This window comes from Athene cunicularia (genome assembly GCF_003259725.1).
Source record: "Athene cunicularia isolate RWA chromosome 1 unlocalized genomic scaffold, athCun1 chr1_part2, whole genome shotgun sequence".
Taxonomy (NCBI): domain Eukaryota; kingdom Metazoa; phylum Chordata; class Aves; order Strigiformes; family Strigidae; genus Athene; species Athene cunicularia.
The window spans coordinates 80,100,089-80,120,444 of record NW_020799092.1 but is presented as its reverse complement, the minus strand read 5'-3'; the positions used below and the strand labels follow the sequence as shown (position 1 = coordinate 80,120,444).

General features: G+C 42.3%; 1 protein-coding gene across 1 annotated transcript in view; it reads right to left on the bottom strand.

Moving 5' to 3' along the window:
* The window catches only part of EXOC4 (exocyst complex component 4), a 421,183-nt gene that overhangs the window by 334,846 nt on the left and 65,981 nt on the right, over nucleotides 1–20,356 (bottom strand). The window contains exon 7 of the mRNA XM_026868343.1: nucleotides 17,799–17,976. Within this exon, the coding sequence (XP_026724144.1) occupies nucleotides 17,799–17,976 (178 nt within the window). The remainder of the gene's footprint in view (nucleotides 1–17,798; nucleotides 17,977–20,356) is intronic.

Sequence of the window (20,356 nt, the reverse complement as noted above, 5' to 3'; positions counted from 1 at the left end):
CCAGGATCAAAGGCAACGGCCACAAACTGACACACAGGAGGTTCCCTTTGACCATCAGGAAACACTTCTGTACTGTGAGGATGATTGAGCACTGGCACAGGTTGCCCAAGAGAGGTGGAGTCTCCAACCTTGTAGACATTCAAAATCTGGAAAATAGTCCTGGGCAGCCTGTTCTGGGTGGCCCTGCTTGGGCAGGGAGGTTGGACCAGATCACTTCCAGAGATCCCTGCCAACCCCAAGCATTGTGTGAATCTGTGAAAATTCAAAGATAGAATGAGGCAGTTGAGGAAAAAAAAAAAAAAATAGAGTCCTAATGCCAAAGGCTCCCTTAAAACAAATGCAACTACCTGGGGCAACTCTAACGCTAATCAAAATGGGAAAGTCACCTCCATTTAAGAGAAACTGTAATTTGGATCTAACTTCTTTTGTCCAGAAGGGATGGTCAGTCTCTCATCAATTAACGAGCCATTTTCAAGACTGCAAAAATAAGCTGAGGTTTAGAAAATACTTCGTGGAAATCATTTTAGATTCATTAAGTACACCAAATCAGCTTTATTCCGCTAAGCCAGCACATAATTTAAGTGAAGTCTCAGAGGCAGTCTTGCTGGCCTTACTTGCAAAACCAAATTAAGCAGGTGCATAAAAGCCAGCATCATCAGGATCTCACTGAGGTGCTGGGACTGATATTATTTCAACACAATCAGACTATTTAGTAAGGCAAAAAAAACCCAAAAAACCAACTATGAACTCAGTTACAGACCAGTGCATCTACAAAGGTTTACATTCCCTCAAAATGATCAATCTTTCCCCTTGGATGGATTAGCCATTGCTTTTTTTTTTTTTTCCTCTAGTGCCACACAGACACAACACCCCAAAAACCCCTAAATTTGGCACTTTGAAGGTCAAAAGAAGCAATAACCCCTGCAACAGCTGTCAGCATAAGTGTTTTCACTGGGCTACTGCAGCTCCGTCAATACCAGGTACAGCCTCTTCAGGCAGATAATGACATAAAATAAGATGAGCTCTGAAAGTTTTGATTCTGTGCTCAAATGTATTTTAAATACTCTACACATCTTCAAGAAGTTTTACATTTCCAATATCTTAGCCAAGACTACAGTGAAAAGATAAAGACATTTTCAGCAGGTGGGATGCATGGACACACGATGACAGGAAAGCTGGGCATGTGAAAGAGCCCTGCTCAATACGGAAAGGAATTGGAAAGCAGAGAAGTAGAAGAGCTCTTCAAAGGATCTTTTGTCCACAGGATAGCAAAAATTTTACAGAATTTTTCAAAAAAGTTTGCTTTTCCACTCCCATTCCACTAGAGAGGGTTTCACAGAATTGGGATTATAATTGTACTACTATTAAATTGCCTCTGCATTGAGCTGGAGGAGTTGCAAACAGTACCATATATATCTGATTAAAACAGTCCTCACTAGAGAGGTTATTCTAGGAGTAAAAGCAAAAAAACCCACTTAAATACCACCCACTCCCTTGTTCTTCCCTTGCCAAACACACACACGGTTGCACATGCATTTAGCAGTGCATCCTAGGCTCTAAATTATTTCTGTGTAGCAGACTGGTGTGCAAATACAGGAATTATTTGTGTACTGACAAATCAGGATTATAGTGAGCAAACAGACTTGACCAGTATCTGAAATTGTTCATCTCAGGCTGCTCTGGAACATCTATCCCACGAAGCAGCTGGTGTATAAAGGCCAGTTGATGGATCTTTACTTCCAGACTCTTAAAACTGAGCTTGTTTGGGGTTTCTCTTTAAAGGTACTGGTTTGACTTCAGTTTAGGCTACAGAAGCCACATACTAATCTCCGTTCCGCAGCCAGGAAAAAAAAAAATAAATCCAAATTAATAAACTTCCCCTGAAGTTAACTGTATTGCTCTACCCTGGATGTATTTGCTCACTGCACTACTCCTGTTTTCCAGCACTTACCTTCTTTAGCAGACACCGACTTACAATTCTGAGGGGGCTGCAGCTGAGAAATGTTAAAGGGATTCACACTCCTTCTACACAATCTTTCAGAATGAAGCCAGAAACTCTCAGGATCATTAATACACCACAGTATTATGCATCCAGTAGAACATGTCCCTAATAGATCATGCAATACTCTTACACAGACCATGAAGAACTATTATAACTTGTGCTGAAGACTGTGTTTCTATACCATCAATTAATACGTGGACCTTTAACTCGATCTTTAAGGAAATTGTTAATTATATAGCTCACTGCAAAACTAAATGCAAAAGAGAAGAATGTTTAACAAAACCTTCAACCTGAACCCTTGGCCTTAAAAAAAGGCACTAACAGAAAATACAAGGCTAGCACTTCTCGCTAATCACAGGAGGCTGAACTGTTGGGAACGTGTAGCACCAGTTACAGCACACAACGAACGCTCCACTCGGCATTACAATAAAGACTTCTCAAAAGGCAGAACACATTTTTGTGACCTTGGAGATAAATCTCGTAATCTCATTCTCATCTGCACCTGCAGAATCCCTTCACTCGGGTATTTGATGTTTGGATTTTCGTTCAAATGACTTTGCAGGGAATGTCAATACATGTTTAGGTAGACTGTAAAAACGAGGAAATCGTTTTGCTTCTGCTGGTGTTTTGACTACAAAAAAAATTCAGATTGGCATCTAGGTAGCTTTCAGGAAATGCAGCATATATAAAGTAAAGGGGATATAGGCGTAACAGTAGATATGAAGCACAAGTAACAAAAACATTTCTGAAACTCAGTCTCTGAAGAATATTAAACCAAATAACATTATGCTGAAAGAATCATTGCTAAGAAAGAAAAGTGAGATATGGGAATACAAGGACCAAATTCTAACCTGCTTTATACAACCTGCAACCTCAGAGAATTTAAAGGAATCACACAGGTTGCCATTAAGAGGAGACTGACTTCTAAGTTGCCATACAAATTTCTACAAGCCGCATCTTCTGATCTATATATACTCAGCTGCATTAAAATACCTGTTGCACAGAGATGCAGAAGCTTTTGTCATCCTTCCAAATAACTCTGACTAAGATTTGAAAATCACAAATTAATAATTCATGTAAACATAAAGAGAATCACAGTTCTACTTTAAGCAGAGCGCTAACAAGTTGTTGGTATGACAGTCCTGTCTTGAACCACACCACGCATGAAGTTAGTGATGGAATTCTCTCTCCTTCAATACTACTTCCCACTACAAAGCTGAATCAGAAGGATGTTCAAATTTAGACTGCAATGAGATGTTTTCCACAGCCTTGGCCTATCCTCATACCAAATGCAGAATCAAAACCTAACCATGCACCGAAAAATTATTTTCACAGTTTAACTGTTGATACAAGTGTCCTATCCCCTGGAACCCTTATTTTGTTCAGTATTCCTCTGAGTGTGAAGACAATATTATCTGATACATACTTGTGAATCTATTTTCTAATTGCCCAAGCAGTGGATGTTAAGCGCTGAAGAACTGCAAGGCGTGAAGGACACCGAAAAAACAAAATCAGAGTGCATGTATAGTGGAAATGAACGCCTCAAAAATATGGCACCTTAAAATTGGCCCTTTGGAAAGAAAAAGTGTGCTGTAGAAAAGGTATCCAACTGTCTTGCAATGCAGAAAGAAGCTGAAGCTTCTCAAGTGAAAATATGGCTAACCTGAAAAAAAAAATAAAATCTACAACTCCTTGTTGTACAGTACTGAAGAGCTACAAGCAATGTAGTTTTAAGGACGTACCAATACAAACACACACTGCTGCTTTCCAGGGCTGGAATTGCAATAGTTGAACTGCGTGTCTGAAACCACACTGCAGAGTCAAGGACATCACTAGCTTTCATCTTTAGTCAAATGCAAGGATCTGTGCATATTAACGGGGAGATATTAGCATCACTTTCACTGGGAGATTACAAAAGTTATCAGAACACTCTCCAGCACAAGTGTCACATCCACAGATCTTTGGTAACGTCTTAATTTTTCCACATTAAGACCACGATGGGCTCTAAAGGAACGACGCCATCGTGAATTAAGGGAAATTATCAGGAGAGGTTAGCGTGAGAGAACAACTCAAAGGCACCATCATTTATCACTTTGGCAGGTAACGTGACTGGGAAATGCAGTTTTTCCTAACAGGGCACCGGGCATGTGACACACTGATCAAACAGCAAGAGAATATAACACCAAATCACTGTAATAAAGTGAGATCATCCTTTTATTGTGTCCTAGCTAATCATGTGTAAACCTACTGTTTTTTTTCATTGTCCTTTCTGAGTAAAAAGGGAAAGATTTTTGACATGATGCTTTAAGGGACCACTCTGATTTATCTATTTACCAACCCGCTGGGAGGTGTAACCAATCTGGATTATTCTCCCTGTCATACGCAGCAACTTCCAAACGCTTAAGCCTGGGAGAGAAAATTAACAACACGATTAACCTTTCTGCAATTGGAAAGAATCTACCAAGTGGCAGACAAGAGTCCTGTTTGCACTTTCGTACTGGGTATTGCACAAAGCCATAGGTCAGCCCTCAGAAAAGGCAGAAACCAGCCTTTTGTCCTCCACCCTTTCACCTGACTGCCTGCTCCAAGCCTTTTCCGAAGGAGGTTCCAACACAAGAGACTCGGCCACCAGCAAGGCCAGGCAAACAGCTCCCCTGTTTATCAAAAACAAATAAAAAGTTACACAAAGTGTTATTTTTCTTCAAGGTTTACCCCCCTCTGAAATCATGTTATTATAATACAAAATTAGATCTGGGATTTTCCAAAGAATCTGAAGCAATTAGTTGGCCAATTCCCACTGGATTGCCGAGGGAGTTAGATCCTAAATGCCTTTGGCTCTTTTGGAAAACCCCATCCATCACAGAAACTCATACGATGGCTCAATAAAAACTACAAAAAAACCCAAGGACTGAGTTGAGCATAGTTTCAAAGTTATTTTTACAGCACTTTACAGGGCCCCTCAACCACTACTACACTGGGAATAGTAGGCACATCACCACCAAAAAAGCTTTTTCCACCAAAAAATCTTTACGAAACAACATTTCACCCACAGAAACCACGGTTCACCCACAAAAACCATGGTAAAAAAAGTGATCAGTGACATTACGTGGCACTGTAACGCTAAAAATAAAAGGCAGTGCTCCAGTAAATAAAAGCACCAGAACCACATCACTCAAAACCACAGCATCTAAGCTAAGCACACATGTATTTTTCATTCTTTTCTCCTAGTGCTGCTCTTTGATGTTTTTTTTTTTTTCAGGCAAATGCAAAGCAGAGGGAGTCCAGCCTTTATTACTGGAAAGAAAGAATTAACAATGCAACAGATTTTATTATTATTTTAATCAGTTTCCAGCTCACAGCTTCACCCAGAGTACACCAACAATCACACATTTCTTAGGCCTTTGCCAGCAAATGAGGACCCCAAAGAGCTTTACAAGGCATTTAATTACACACTAAGAGAAGAATGACTGTATACAGGCCACATTTAATTAACCAATTCCCTCACGTCCCCATTTTTTCAGGTGAAAATGGGTTTTTGTGGTTCTTAGCATGGATGCAGCTACTGTCTTTTCCAGTCATTTGCTTACAAGCAAAAAATAACATGTTGATTCTAGAATAAACCCTTCATATATTCTATATATAGTATATTTTGATAGATACGGGTCTTTCCTGTTCTTCAAGTGGGTCTTCAATATTTGTAGCTTTATATAGGGCTGTGCTGAAGACCCATAATCAACAAACAGGGAAGGGAGAGGAAAAAAAGTTCTTGTCTACAGACCATTGGCTACCAGCAGCCCTACAGACGGCTACCACCACTCATATTTCCTGCATGAAACGGGAAGCTTCAACATTCAGTTTTGCCAGCTTTGATCATTGCCCCATCAACTATAAACATGACAAACTAATTGTGTAACGTAGAAGTGAAGAGTAGTCTTGTCAAACCTGGAAGCTCAAGCTGGATGATTGCAGCCAAACAAATCTGCATACGAATCCGATGCGAGACCCATTATCTCTTTGAAGTTTGTACACCAAGATAAGAGAAACGAAGATAAAGGAGGGAAGGGAAAGACTCCAAGTAAAAAACTCAGATCTGGAAAATGTTTTGTTTTTAAAAGTTGCTCCTCCTTAAAGGCACAAGGTATTTACTATGGGTAGAAAACAGAACGACCACAGAAATGAAGTGCCCTCAATATTATTTTTATCACTTTGGGAAAATGGGATGGTAAGAGAAGATTTTTCAGCTTTCTTTTTACGGACTCCTAGCGGTCAGGTTTTGAAATAAATCTTCCAGTTAAATCTTTAAACAGAGGAAATACATATTTCAATATTGAAATTTTACTCTCTTCAATTGGAAAACCCACTGCGGAACCTGGTTTAACAACCCTGTACAGCCACTGATATCAGGGAAGGATCAGGCTACTTCTTCCATTCTGCCCTTACACCAGTGTATCAGACTAGCCAGCGTGGGGCAAACTGAGATTTAAAATAATCATGTACCTTGAAATGAAGCAGTACTGACTAAATCAATTCCCTTTGCCTGCTCCCCCAAGTTCAGCATTTGGGCTCTGCTGTAATCATCAAGCTCATTTTCTCCTGATCTCTCTAAATCCTATTTCGGTGGCCGTGTTTGGTGAAGGCATATGGGTTGGGAGTTCCACAGGGTGCAGCCTGCCAGGGAAAAAGGGTTTGCAGAAACACACTGCACGGTTATTTAGAATTTATGTAAATCCCTGTATGATCTTCCGTTACCTACTGCCAGTTCTTGGCCAGTCAAACCACATTGACGTACGTGCTACATGGCTAGAGAAATACCCATTAAATGATCATGCAAATCAGTACTGTGTTTGATAAGGCAGACATGTGCATGTTTCACATTTAAAACATGATTTTTGGTGCTGCAAATCATATAAGGGTCCAATCAGCAGGCCCATCATAGCTTTATGGATTGAGAGCTAAAGACTGTTACTGATTAGTAAACCTTCTCCAAAGGATCAAAGAGCATGTAAAGCTAACAAAAAAATAAAACTAGATTGTTAGTGACATGAAACAAAATTAAACTGGGGGTTTAGTTCAGATATTTGAAATAGTCTCTTTCGTTCATTTAAAAAAACTGAATTCAGAACACCTATAATAAATAAAAAACAGCCCATTTCAAAGTCTGTCTCTGTCATACTGACACTTTTGAAGCACTCAACATCGGCACTTCCCACAAAGCAGCCAGACAGAACAGAGCTATGAAGTAGCATTCAGATTTTCTGTTTCAGCCACCAGAACAGAGAAGAAAGCAGCTTCTCTCAAATTTCTTTCTGACAAGTGGATTTTTTTTTTTTTTTTTTTTATTCATGTTTAGATGTCAAAAAATGCTGACTTACAATGCCGTTACCAGAACACCGCTGAGCGTAACAAGCATTTGGGGATGGAAGGGGGTTGTTTGTTCTCAACGTAAACTAGGAATTTGTCATTTCCTGCAAAGCACACAGCCTTTGAGCTCCTCTGCCTCTCTCAGTCCAGAGATCACCCGTGAATCATCAGCCACTCGCTGGTGGTCTGTACATACACATCTGCACAACGTATACGGAAGCAGAGCCTATGTTCTCTTACAGCTGACTACTTCGGATAAAAGTTGGTGAAAGCCTTGTAGAGCTGAAATTGCTTAAACCAAAGAATAAATGCAAACTAAGTAATTAAGAAATAACATTAAGGCTGATGCTACACTTAAATACTTTGTCAATGTCCTGCCAGTCATGTACATACCCCCGAGCATCACAGCCCAACCACTTCAGACTCAAGCCTTCATTATCTATAACCAGAGTTCGCACAGTCCATTGAAACACTTATGCAAACATAAACCCAATGACCTATTATTCAAAAATCACTGGGAGTTATTTGCAGACTTCCTAAATAAAACCACTCCAAAAGGCAGCTGGTTGGCACAATTGTAAAAAGAAAAACAAAATAAACAAAATAAACAAAATATTGAAGCCTGCAGATCATGAGGAAGACTGTCATCTCCCATTTTTTCTTGTGTGCTTTGCGTATTCACGCCCTGATTCTCAGTGGCGCAGAGCATCCATAACGTCAAGAGAAATAAATAAATAAATAAAAATTCTTAGAAACTCTTTCTAAAACCAACAAAACCCTCACACAATACACTCCCTCCTTCTACAGTATCAAACCGGGCACACCAGAAATAACTGAAATACTTCCAAACCTGTTTCACGCATTCAAACATTAGCTCCCCCATGTGAAAATACAGACTGGCATCACCCTGGTGAGATCAGATGACTGAGGTACTTTGATGACGAGTAGCATGCTGTGAAGTAGATGTTCCTAAAATGTTTTATGTATACAACGAGCGATACACAACCCGTCTCAAGGTGGTGTCTGTGTCCAGAGCTGCAGCGGCTTCCAAGCGTATGTGTGCAGACTTGCCTTCGTGAGAAGGAGCTGGTGTTGTCCCACCCACAGTGTTGGGTCCTCACAGACACGCGTCCATAAATGCTGCACCTTCTCATCTTGCTCAGGCCTTGGAGCAAGGCTGGCAGCGCAGCACTGATGAAGAAAGGGAAAGAAGGAACAAAGATGGGAGAGTGTGTGAAGGGATGCATGTGTGTGCACGAAGAACAAGGAGCAAGTGGCATGGCTTGAAGAAGATGAGAAAGAAAGAAAAGAAATCAATACCCTTGCAGCCCCTTCTGAACACGAACAGATACAACCTCCCTGATGGTTTTTATCTGAGCTAGGCTGAGCTTCTTGATGCACGTGGTCTCAGACCTAGAAGCCCACTGCTAGAGGCTCACCTGCAAACACGCCTGCGCAAAAAGAGAAGAAAAATAAAATAACGGAAAGAGAAATTTGAGAACGGATTTTTGCTAATGTAATTCTGTAGTTTCCTACATCACACAATTACTGAAAAAAAGTATGCAGCCCCCCCCAAAACAAAGCTGAGATTTCATATCAGGAAAAAAATGGTGAGAGCTGGTAAACTTCAGGGGAAAAAAAAAAAAAAAAAAAGACTCTACCTCTCTACCTTACGGTTTTGTAAACGTCACACGCAGTAAACACAAGTACACAGCACAGGAGCAGAAAGGCTTTTAAGCAAAACAGTTTCCAAACACTTCCCTCGGATATCAGCTACTCTCTAACATTAGGAGGAATTTGCCTGCATGAATCCCTCACGCACGGCTGTCAGATTAGACGTCTTGCAGTGAGGACATGATGAGCATTTGGCCTTTTCCCGTTCACAGTATTTTTATGATGCTAGTAAGAGTACGATTCACTGCCTTTAAAGCCAGTCACACAGGGACTAAGTGTGAATAAGATCAGCACATCAAAGGAGACGTGGTTTTATAGTCCTATAAAACATGTCTACAAATGCTGATGAACTACTTGTAGCCTCTCCTAATTCTAGCTGACAGCAGGAATAAAGTGCAGCGGACATTGATAGTAACCAAAATTAAAAAAAAAAAAAAAAAAAGCACATCAGACCTAACAAAACTGTTGAAGAATCTAGGGAAATGGTTTAAATGAAAGGTACCGCACATATCCGCAGCTGAGTTTCCATTTCTTCTACATCATCCCATTAATTAACGGTTCCAACAAGATGAAGGCTAACAGGCAATTTACAGGCTGGGAATTTTGCATGTTTTATTTAGAAAACCCACATTCCTGTCGGCAGTTTGAAACACAGACTTGGCATCAGGTGTGACGGCCACTGCACATCCCTCTCAGCCCTTCAGCTCGTGGAAGGAAGGTTTCCAAGTGGCATCCTTCAAACAAAGGCTGCAAACAATTCTGTGCTCTCAAGCTGTATCAATTAGAGAGCATCTGACAGTGGTCCAGGATTCAAAGGGCACAGGTTTCACACCAAAGTAGGGAATGTGTCATTCCTGCACTCTGTATTCCCAACCTCTTCCTCAGCACAGACTTTCTCTTAGCCTAACACCTAGCAGAGCCGACTTCTACTTTCCTTTCACAACTACACTAAACAGCTTTCTGAAATTATTTACTGATGCTCTTGACAAGACTTTGTGCACCTTTTTCCTCCCTCAGAAGACCAGCTATGTATATGCTTTTAACGTACACGGATTTAGCTACTGAAATATTTAGGCATAAACTCCACATACCCTTTAAAACTTGAACTTTGTAACTAGGCTCAACTACTAAAAGGAAAATCCACATGAAATGAGGAGACCTGCAAGTACAAGCAGCTTGATGCTCTACAGCAGACAGAAGAGGATGAGTTTTTTCCCCTTTCTCATATACCTGCAAGCGTTTCATTAAATGAGCTGATTTTTTTTTTTTTTTTTTTAGATTTCCCAAACCATAAGCTCGGACATCTCTTCTGCAACAAACTGCACAAGTGACTGTACACCGTTCAAACAATTTATTTTTATGCAGGGCTTTATCTCTTTGAACTTTAGCCTAAATATTAGTGTTTATCAAATACATGGGATCAACAGCTCCGGGACAAAAAAAAGACTCTCAAAACAAGAGCTATTAATGCAGTAGTGTCGGTGCAGGCTTCTGCTCTGTCACCATGCTAATACAGCACAGTTCAGTGAACAAGGACCATTCCTGGGAAAGACAATAACCCCGTGTTCACAGCCAGCTCAGCCCTGGACCTCTTCCAGGTACCTGTTACCAAAATAATTGGCGTTAGTTTTAAACACACTTGGCTTCAGCTAGAATCATCCAGTTAAAGAGAAAACAAATCAATTTTGTGTATTTTTACTTCATATTCTTTGTTTTTAAAGGACGGTATGCCATTGCTAGCTCATTCTTTGCCCTTCTACCTGCAAAATACATCCCAATGCCATGAAATCTTTTTGCACGTGCTGACACCCTCTTTCACCTTCATCAAAGTGATTTCCACCATCCCAAACTCCAAGTGCATCTTCTTAAGAGCTTAAGAAAGGTACCTAATTAATTTATTTCAAAATGGAAGGAGAAAACTGAATTATCAGGTAAGTTGGAGCAATTCTATAAAACATTTTGACAGAGAGGGGAGGTGGGATATTACGTACCTTCTCCGCAAGACCAAAACTTAAAGAAATACCTTTTTGCAGAATAATCTCGACCCTTCCTAGATTCAGAAATATGACACTCTCCCTGGACCATAAACTTTCACAGAAATTCTCATGCTCTTAGTGGTACATATTTGAAGAAAAAAAAAAAAAAAAGTTGTGTAACACCATACTGGATGTAATGCATGCTCTGAGTTCACTTCAAATAAGAAGCAGGGAGCGGGGGGAATGTCAAGTGACCTACTCTAATGATCTAAATTCCATTTTTAAATATCAGCATCCTGGAGGGTAGAATGCTCTCTCTCTCCCTCCTTCATGCACCCAGGACTGACTGAAACTGTAATTTTCAAAAGCTGCAGACAAATCACTTTCATGACCATCGTCATCTCGGCTAAACGAGAGATGAGCATTAATGAGACAAACCAGTCAGGAGTCCAAGGGCATCAGTTCCACACACTTAAGACCATTTAAAGAGAACCGCAAAGACTGTCAGGCACGTTATTTTGAGGACAAACCCAAACCCATTAAATTTCTATAAAGAGACTTTCTGAAAAATAATGCTACTTTAGGTTCAAAATATTACCTGGTGAACTTTCCAAACGCAACAGCAATTTCATCTACTGCTCTGACATTTCAACCAGTATTCATGGCATATTAACACTAACACCTCTCACGCAAGAATCTTATTTTACTTTACAAGTATTAACTGTATCACAAATAGTTCAATCGTCCTTTAAATGTAAAGGTTCAGCAAAACCAGATTTGGTCACCTATTACAGGACATACGCTTATTTAAGTGAAAAGTCAGGCAGCAGCACAACTGCAGAGAGATTTGGAGCTCATGACTGGACATTATTCCTAAGCTCCATCACAAGCCATTTTAGTAAGTGTTTTGCACAGCTGTCAAACCTGTGCTGAGCCACCCAGGGCAAGGGCAAGAAACCACTTTGGTTTTGCATGAGCAGGTATCTCGAGGTGCCGTTCCACAGAGCAGCTTAAGCTGATGAAAGCTGCAGTTGCCAGGATAAACCCTTTGCTTGCTTTCTTCGTGGTGCATTCCCTCATCGCTCACTCCTGTGCCAACACTGACACAGTTCAAGGACCTGAGCAAGCAGAAAACGCAGCCAACAGAAAATATTTAGCCAAATCAACTCCATTAAATTAGATCACTGTCAGGAAAATAAGCAATGCTGCCAGAGCAGGGAAAGAATCCTGGGCTGCAGGAAAGGAAGAAATGGAATCCCAGCACAGCTGGCTTAGATCTGCATAGACTGGCATGGAGTTGAAACCTCTACACCTTTTCCATGAGGATGCAGCGAGGTAAATTGAGCACTAAGACTGCTAAACCCCACTGTCTTTTCCCCGCTCATTTGTGGGCCTAAGAGGGCAGATAATTTGTGCCATTAATACACTTTTTTTAAAAAAAAAAAAAAAAAAAAAAAAAAAAAAAAAAAAAAAAAAAAAAAAATAAATAATCACATAGTGGTTCAGTTAGAGCACCAGAACTGTGAAATGTGTCAAAGTGCTCTAGCAGTACTCCTGGAGAAGTATGACATAGCAAATACAGTTTGAGTGGAGCTTTTCTGAGAGATCCCTCCCACTGCTGGCCACCAGACCAAGCTGTGTACTGCAGAACTACTCCATCTCCCTGCTCAAATCCTGCTCTCGAGTGTCATTCCTCTTCTGCCACACTGCCTCTGGACGGAGGAGCATCACATGCAAAGAGAGAGGCTTTCTCAATCAACAGTTTTGGATACCTCCCGCTCTGCAGTTCCAGAACAGTAGTGTGTGGGCAGACAGCAGGCTTCAATTTCTCTTGCTCCAGTTTTCTTACGGTATTTCAGCAGTGTTTAGCTTGCTAATTCACATCATTTTTGGAAAACACCCGAAAGTATTAAACAGAAGACCCCAAAAAAGGAAAGTAATAATTGTCAGTGTCTTCTCCGTAGATGGACCACCAGACAGCTTGCTAAAGATATAGGTCCCTAAGAATATATGTAATCTTCCCTCTCTTCTGCAGAGGCAAGAAATAGATATAGACCACTCTGAAAAAAAAACGAGATCCAACTACAAATACTACCACTAGAAAAAGAGAAAATATCTCTTCCTTGGAGGCAAATAGCACCAGTCTAAGGTGATAACAGGATACTGAGCACACATGGAGATTTCTTTGATGTCTTCTTCAGCAGCAGGGTACGGAGTGACCATCTTATCACTGGAAAGGTGACATTTCTGAAGAAGCTGAATGAACACTGGTAGTGTTCTGCAGGGACATATGCCTCTCCCTCATCATGGTATCAAAAGACAGTGCTAAAAAAAGGTCAATGAACTGTTAACAGTTCTGTGCTAGAGATAACAGCAAGGAAGAACCATCACACCAAGCAGAGTGACTGCTACAGCACATCCACCAGCTGTCTGTCCCCTGACACTAACACAACAGGACAGAGAAGCTCTCAGCTGGACTAAGGAGATTTGGCTTAGACTAAAAAACTAAAACAACACATGAAAACTATGCTGCACCCAAAACCTTCTGCCTCCTTCCCAAGCACATTCACTGCTGTGCCTTTCAGACCGCACAGCCTTCATCATTTTGGACGGGATGTTGCAGCATATACATTGAATTGTGCCCAGAAAAAAACCAGAATTCTTCCACCACGTTGTCCTGAAGCAACTACCCATGTTGCCCATCACTAACTGCCCTTGTAACACAGCTCACAGTTCTCTCCAACCCAGTACTTGGTCCTACAGTAATTACACTTTTCAGAAGGATATTCCACCCACTCCTACACTGAAGAGCTAAATTAGTTCCACGCACAGAATGCCAAGTTAAAATTTAAACAAGTTTCAAATCTGTCCTGTTGGTACAGCAATAAGTCCACAGGCTAAGCCGGCTCTGCTACAAGTAAATAACTTCAAACTGTGTTTTCCTGAAGGAGGCTGCTCTAATATTTTGACAAACTGACTTTTTGCTTGGTTGTTTTCTAGCACTCTAGTACCCAACTCTAAAAGGTCACTCTGTCTTCCTCCTGACGAGTTCAGTATTCCTCTTCCATTCTCAGAGAAGGTCAAAAATATATACTATCTGCATGTTCAGTATCTAAACACTGCACAACACCTGTGCCACCTAACTAGTACTACAGCACTGTGCTTGGTGCAGTGATTAGGAAGCATTCAGAAATCCAGCTACAAAAACATGCTGCTGAAAACAACACTCACATTTCCCATAAAGGACAATTTCTAGACCACCATGAGCAGGCATTATTACTTCTGTAAGGAACTATAGAGAGATAACCTCGCTGTAATGTATTTCACATGCAAAGATCCACAATGTACATGTGCAAAAGATTATCCATGGGAATTGCAGAGTCATGTGATATTGTTCTAGCATGATGGATAAGCTTCATTCATTACGAGCTGCAGGAATTGCATCGTTTCCCTGATGCACCCCACCATGAACCTACTTCCTCCAAATTTTCTTCCTCCCCCAACAGCAGGCACATTTGAACTAACACTTTTAAAACTCAGTTTTGTGCTCCCTCTGCCACAAACGTAAGACCTCCTCTCAAAAAAGTATCCATATCCAGACAAAAAAAATTTAAAAAAAAAGGATAGAAATAATTTAGTCTTGGGATAAAAGGTTTTCTTACACTGTAAGGAAAACTTTAATCTGCTCCAACAAAACTAACGTACAAAAAACCCACAAGATTTTGACCAAAGAAAATGGAAGGTTTTCTCCTTTCCATGTCAGTCAATGCTCATCTCCTACCCTAAACCAGCAAGAGATTATGGATTTTGAAGTGCTGGTTTTATGCATTGTAAAAGCTCTTTTGGAAGCTTTTCTGACTCCCTCCGACACCTGTGCTTGCAGGCCAGTATCAACAAAACCTTTACAAGCAGTTCGGTTTATTTTTCTTGGCATGAATTTTATGGAAAGCTTGGTCAAATATTTTCTCCCCGACACGGAAAACACATTCATTCTCTGTACGCGCACAACTGCGCATGGTTCTGTACAGAAGGTTTATCAGTATGGTTTTGGGATAGACATTATAACTCACTCCCAATTTCTCCACTCTCAAGGAATGAAACCACCACAAACTCTCACTGCTAAGCGCAAAGTACCAGCTTGCCATTCTGCTTCACTGAAGATAAAGTCTTGGAGGATTCTTACTCCCAAGGCTTTGTCTTCCTGGAGCAAAGTCTGCAGAACTCACAGCTTAAAGTTTTTCTAGACCTCATGGATTACAGTAAAACAGCTGGAGACACCCCATGCCAAACACTTTCCTCATGTCCTTAAGTTTAATTTCTCCCTTTACCAGCTTTAGTTCTGGGACACTCTTTTGTTTAGAAAACCCACCATTAACATCTGGCTGGACATCCAGCAGGGACAGGGAAGGGATCTGAGCCCTGTGCTGGGCACTGGGGAGGCCGCCCCTCGCTGAGGGGGTTCAGTTTTGGGCCCCTCACCCCAAAAAGGCCATTGAATGACTCGAGCGTGGCCAGAGAAGGGCAACGGAGCTGGGGCAGGGTCTGGAGCACAGGTCTGCTGGGGAGCGGCTGGGGGAACTGGGGGGGTTCAGTCTGGAGCAGAGGAGGCTGAGGGGAGACCTCCTGGCCCTCTGCAACTCCCTGCCAGGAGGGGGCAGAGAGGGGGGATGAGTCTCTGGAGCCAAGGAGCCAGCGCCAGGCCCCGAGGGAATGGCCTCAAGCTGCCCAGGGCAGGGTCAGGCTGGCTCTGAGGAAGGATTTCTGTGCAGAAGGGGCTGTTGGGCGTTGGAATGGGCTGCCCAGGGCAGGGGGTGAGTCCCCGGGATCCCTGGAGGGGTTGAAGAGTCGGGCTGAGCCAGCGCTGAGGGATCTGGGGGAGTTGGGAATGGTCAGGGTGAGGGTCATGGTTGGACTGGAGGAGCTTCAAGGACTTTTCCAACCCAGATGATTCTGGGATTTTGTGAAATTTTTGCAAAAATAATATTGAATGAAGGTGACAATCTGTATCACGGAGAAAACTGATAAATATTTCTTTAATAAAACCACTAACTCCTCTAGATAGACAAACAAGTAGGTAAGGAGACAGTGGATGCAATCAAAGGCCCATACCTTGCATTTACCGTATTCAAGAAGTATCTAAATTCCCAGCGTGGACACAGTTGCCTGTATTTGTGTAAACAAAAGACCTCTTGTGTATCTCTGCCCAGTCAAAGAAGCCTTTACAGTAACAGCTAAATAGACCTGTGCCCTGTGAGAGACTGAAATGTCAAATGATCGTCTGAAAGCTTGCTAGTCTGTGTGTTTTGAGTCATGGGGTGATGTCAGTAACACTTCAACCATTCATCAAGAACCAGCTGTGGCCTTTGTAATTAATCTAAGGAATTCACCCAAGGAAGCAGGAGTGTATTGACGGATGAACCGTTCCCGCTCCCTTGTAGGTGAATTGACAAACTCCTTAGATAAGCCTCGAAGAGGTGGACAGAGTGAAACAAGGTGTTTCTCATCAAGCACAAGGACCACCGATCACCGGCCGTTGTATAAACCCGATTATTTTGTGGCTCTCTCACGCACACCAGACACCCTGAGTGCATTACTGATGACTCCGTGCCTCTGAGGCGAGCGTTTCTGCCCCAGAAGCCTGATGATTGCTCAAAAATTGATTGCTCTGTGGGAACAGAGGAAAAAGTAAAGGTGGGCAGATATGCTCATCAGCTGATAAGATGAATTTAAAAGATGACAGAGAACTTTGCTCTGTGTGCACCCACTACCAAAGAACTGAAGACTGAGGACCAACGGGATGTTGCTGGATCCATGGCGTGACTATTCTTGTGACTCCATTCCGGATACTGGCTTGATTTCTGCCTTTTCCTTCCATTCTGTCCTATCATTACCCCTCTCCACTTTTAATAATAAAAACTTTGGTTTGGGTGTATGGCTTTTGACCTCGTTTGTGCCTTAATCTTGTTCTTGGGATCATATTGAAACCTACCCCGACACTGGATCAGGACATGTCCTACAGTGAAAAACTCCGTTAGAGTAGGAAGCAGCATTTTTCATGAAGAGGCGAGAGGTGGAATGACCATCATAAATCTTGACACCTCTTGTAAATAATGCCAGGCTCATTTTTTTGACCTCCTCGATCAAATACTGGTGAGTTGTACATCTGTGTACTGTCTATAAAGGCAATTCCAAAATAAAGAAATAAATAAATAACTCTCATGTGCATGTGTTAGCCTCACAGCAAGAATGAGAGAACAGACATGTGACAGATAACTCTGCTGCTTGTGAGAGTCTCAGATACTGAGGTGATAGGCATGGTACCAGAATAAAGCCTAAGCAAGGTACAGCTTTAGTACACACAGTTAAAAAATAAGAATCAAATAAGAATTCCCTGAAAACATGCTGGCAGCAAGTGTCTCAGCTGACTATAACCAAGCCATAATGACAAGAGAAGACAGGCGATTAGAGCTGTGACACTTTATAAGACAGGCATGACACGGTAACACAGAACAAAAATGTCACTGTTTGAAAGCTTCTGATAAATCACTTGGTAGGCAAAAGGAATCAACCTTTCCATACACCATAAGGATGAATCCACAGGATATATTTTTTTTGCCAATATTTAAACTCTCTGGAGTTTAACAGTCTCTTTTAAATGTGGCCACTTACCAAAATCCAAGACGAATCCCAGCACAGCTGTCTCTTGAGTGTGACAACTATTCTATGCTATTCTGGTTATAAAAGCTGTTTCAAGCTGAAAATGTGCCCACCTGAAGGATTCTTACCTGCAAGACGTCTTGGATCTTCACCCAGACATCAACCATGTCATAGAGCTTGATATCACCATCATACTGGCTGCAAGGAGAGGCCACCGTTTGCTGAAGGTGTCCAAGGACAACAGAGTGTGCAGCAGCCACGGCATTGAACTTGTCAAAGAGAAGCTCCAGCAGTTCCAGCAATAACCTGTAAAGCATCAAGACAACCTCTGCTCAGTTTCTAGAAGACACCACAGGCACACAGTCATGCAACACATCAGAGCAACATGCCAGGAGTCAGAAGATGGGACTTGATATACCCTGCTTTGGTGACAAATACTATGTTCAAGCTGGAGGGTCATCGAGCTGCAAACCCTCTATGTGGGGTTCAGGTGATCAGCTGCAGCTGTCAGCAAGTCAGGTTTGGTACCTCACAGAATCAGAATCCCAGAATCACTCAGGCTGGAAAAGCCCCTCGGGATCATCGAGGCCAACCCTCAGCCCGACTCTACAAAGCTCTCCCCTACCCCACATCCCCCACAGCTCATCCCAACGGCCCTGAAACCCCCCCAGGGATGGGGACTCCCCCCTCCCTGGGCAGCCTGTTCCACTCTCGCACCACTCTGGCTGGGAAACATTTTCTCCTCCTGCCCAGCCTGACCCTCCCCTGGGGCAGTTTCCAGCCGTTCCCTCTTGTCCTGTCCCTGATCCCCGGGAGCAGAGCCCAGCCCCAGCCTCTCTGCAATGTCCTGTCAGGAGCTGCAGAGAGGGATGAGGGCTCCCCTCAGCCTCCTCCTCCTCACCCTCAACACTCCCAGCTCCTTCCCTGGCTCCTCACAGGATTGATTCTCCAGCCCTTCCCCAGCCTCGTTGCCCTCCTCTGCCCTCGCTCCAGCCCCTCCAGATCTCTCTGGGATTGAGGTGCCCAAACCTGGACACAACCCTCCAGGTGTGGCCTCACCAGTGCCGAGCACAGGGGACTGTCACCTCCCTGCTCCTGCTGGTCACACTAGTGCTGACACAAGCCAAGATGCTGTTGGCTTTCATGGCCACCTGGGCACACTGCTGGCTCCTGTTCAGCTGTTTGTCAATTAGGACACCCAGATCCTTTTCTTCCAGACAGCTCCAGGCACACCTCCCCAAGCCAGTAGCCATGCACAGGGTTGTTGTGGCCCAAGTGCAGGACCTTGACCTCAATACTTCTGAGGATCTTCCTCCTCACTCCCTCCTCTAAATGAGAGTTGCTCACTTTTAATGTGTTCTACTCAGGGGTATAAGGCAGACAAACATGTTAGTAACTACACATCAGTACCATGATATTCAAGACCATTTTAAGTTGCCAGCAGACAAGGAGGGTGAACTACCTACTTTTCCCCCAGGAGGAGGCAAGATTCTCAAGTCAATAAAAATTGACTTACCCATACAAACAGAACACAAGATACTCATTCTGTAATTCAAATTTTGTAGTATGGCAAGTTTTAAACAACATGAATGATTAGAAACCTGAAACATCAAGCCTCATCAACTGTGTCAGTTATCAAGATTTCACTACTATATGAAGGTGCTACAGCTACCACCTCATCTAAATGTACTATACTGCCTGCTCCTACAGCTTCCTTACTGCCTGATTTTTTTTCTTAATGTACCTTTGCAAAGTCCTAAATATTTTGTGATAAGGCAATGACTCATCACTTCTTTTATTATTTGAGAAAAGAAAAACTCCAATCAAGTTCACTGCCGTTTAATGAGCAATTCAAGTACACGTGTAACCCCAACAAAATGTGAAGATAACACTTCCCAAATCCATATGTTAGGCACTTCTAGCTCTGACAGACAGGCTCCATCACATTTAAGTGCAGGAGCTTAGGAATTAGCACATGCTTTCTGTGCCTTCCCATCAGAAGTTGCTATCCCCAGAGCAGGACAGAAGATCTGCGGCAGAATTGGAGTCGCACCCACTCCTTAACCACCACACTTCAGTCTTGTGGGTTAGTTAACGTGTGTGCTCATGCCTCAGCCACTTGATTTCGGAATGCTCGGTATCTGCATGCATCCACTTCCATCAGCTGTTTAAGCCAGCAGCTGGATTAATTAGGTGCAGTAATTAAGAAGCTGTTGCACGTTTGCTGCTGTTACCACTGGACAGTAGAAGTGGCCTGGCATGATGCTGTGACTAAAACCTTAGCCTACAGCAATCCTAGGCTGAACTTCTAGTCTGTAAAGGACAGCAGCTAGCTCTTGTTTAAAAAAAATATAAAAAATACTATCAGCTTACTGTGTCTCATTCATATACTACAATTTTACATATATAGATATATATGCACAGCATTATCCAGTAGTCTTTTGGGGATCTCACATGGGCCATTCACCTGCCAGTGCTGTGAACTACACAGCTCAAATGGTTAAGGAGAAACGCACCTTGATTGAATAGAAAGAGCCATTGGATGAGTCAGGGAGGGTACAGTGAGGCACAGCAGAACAGGTCAAGTGGCCAGATGTATGTCAGATTAAAAATAAAAATAAAGATTAGGAATCATGGTACTCATAAGAAACATGAGGACATTATTACCGCCATACCTCAAGGGACT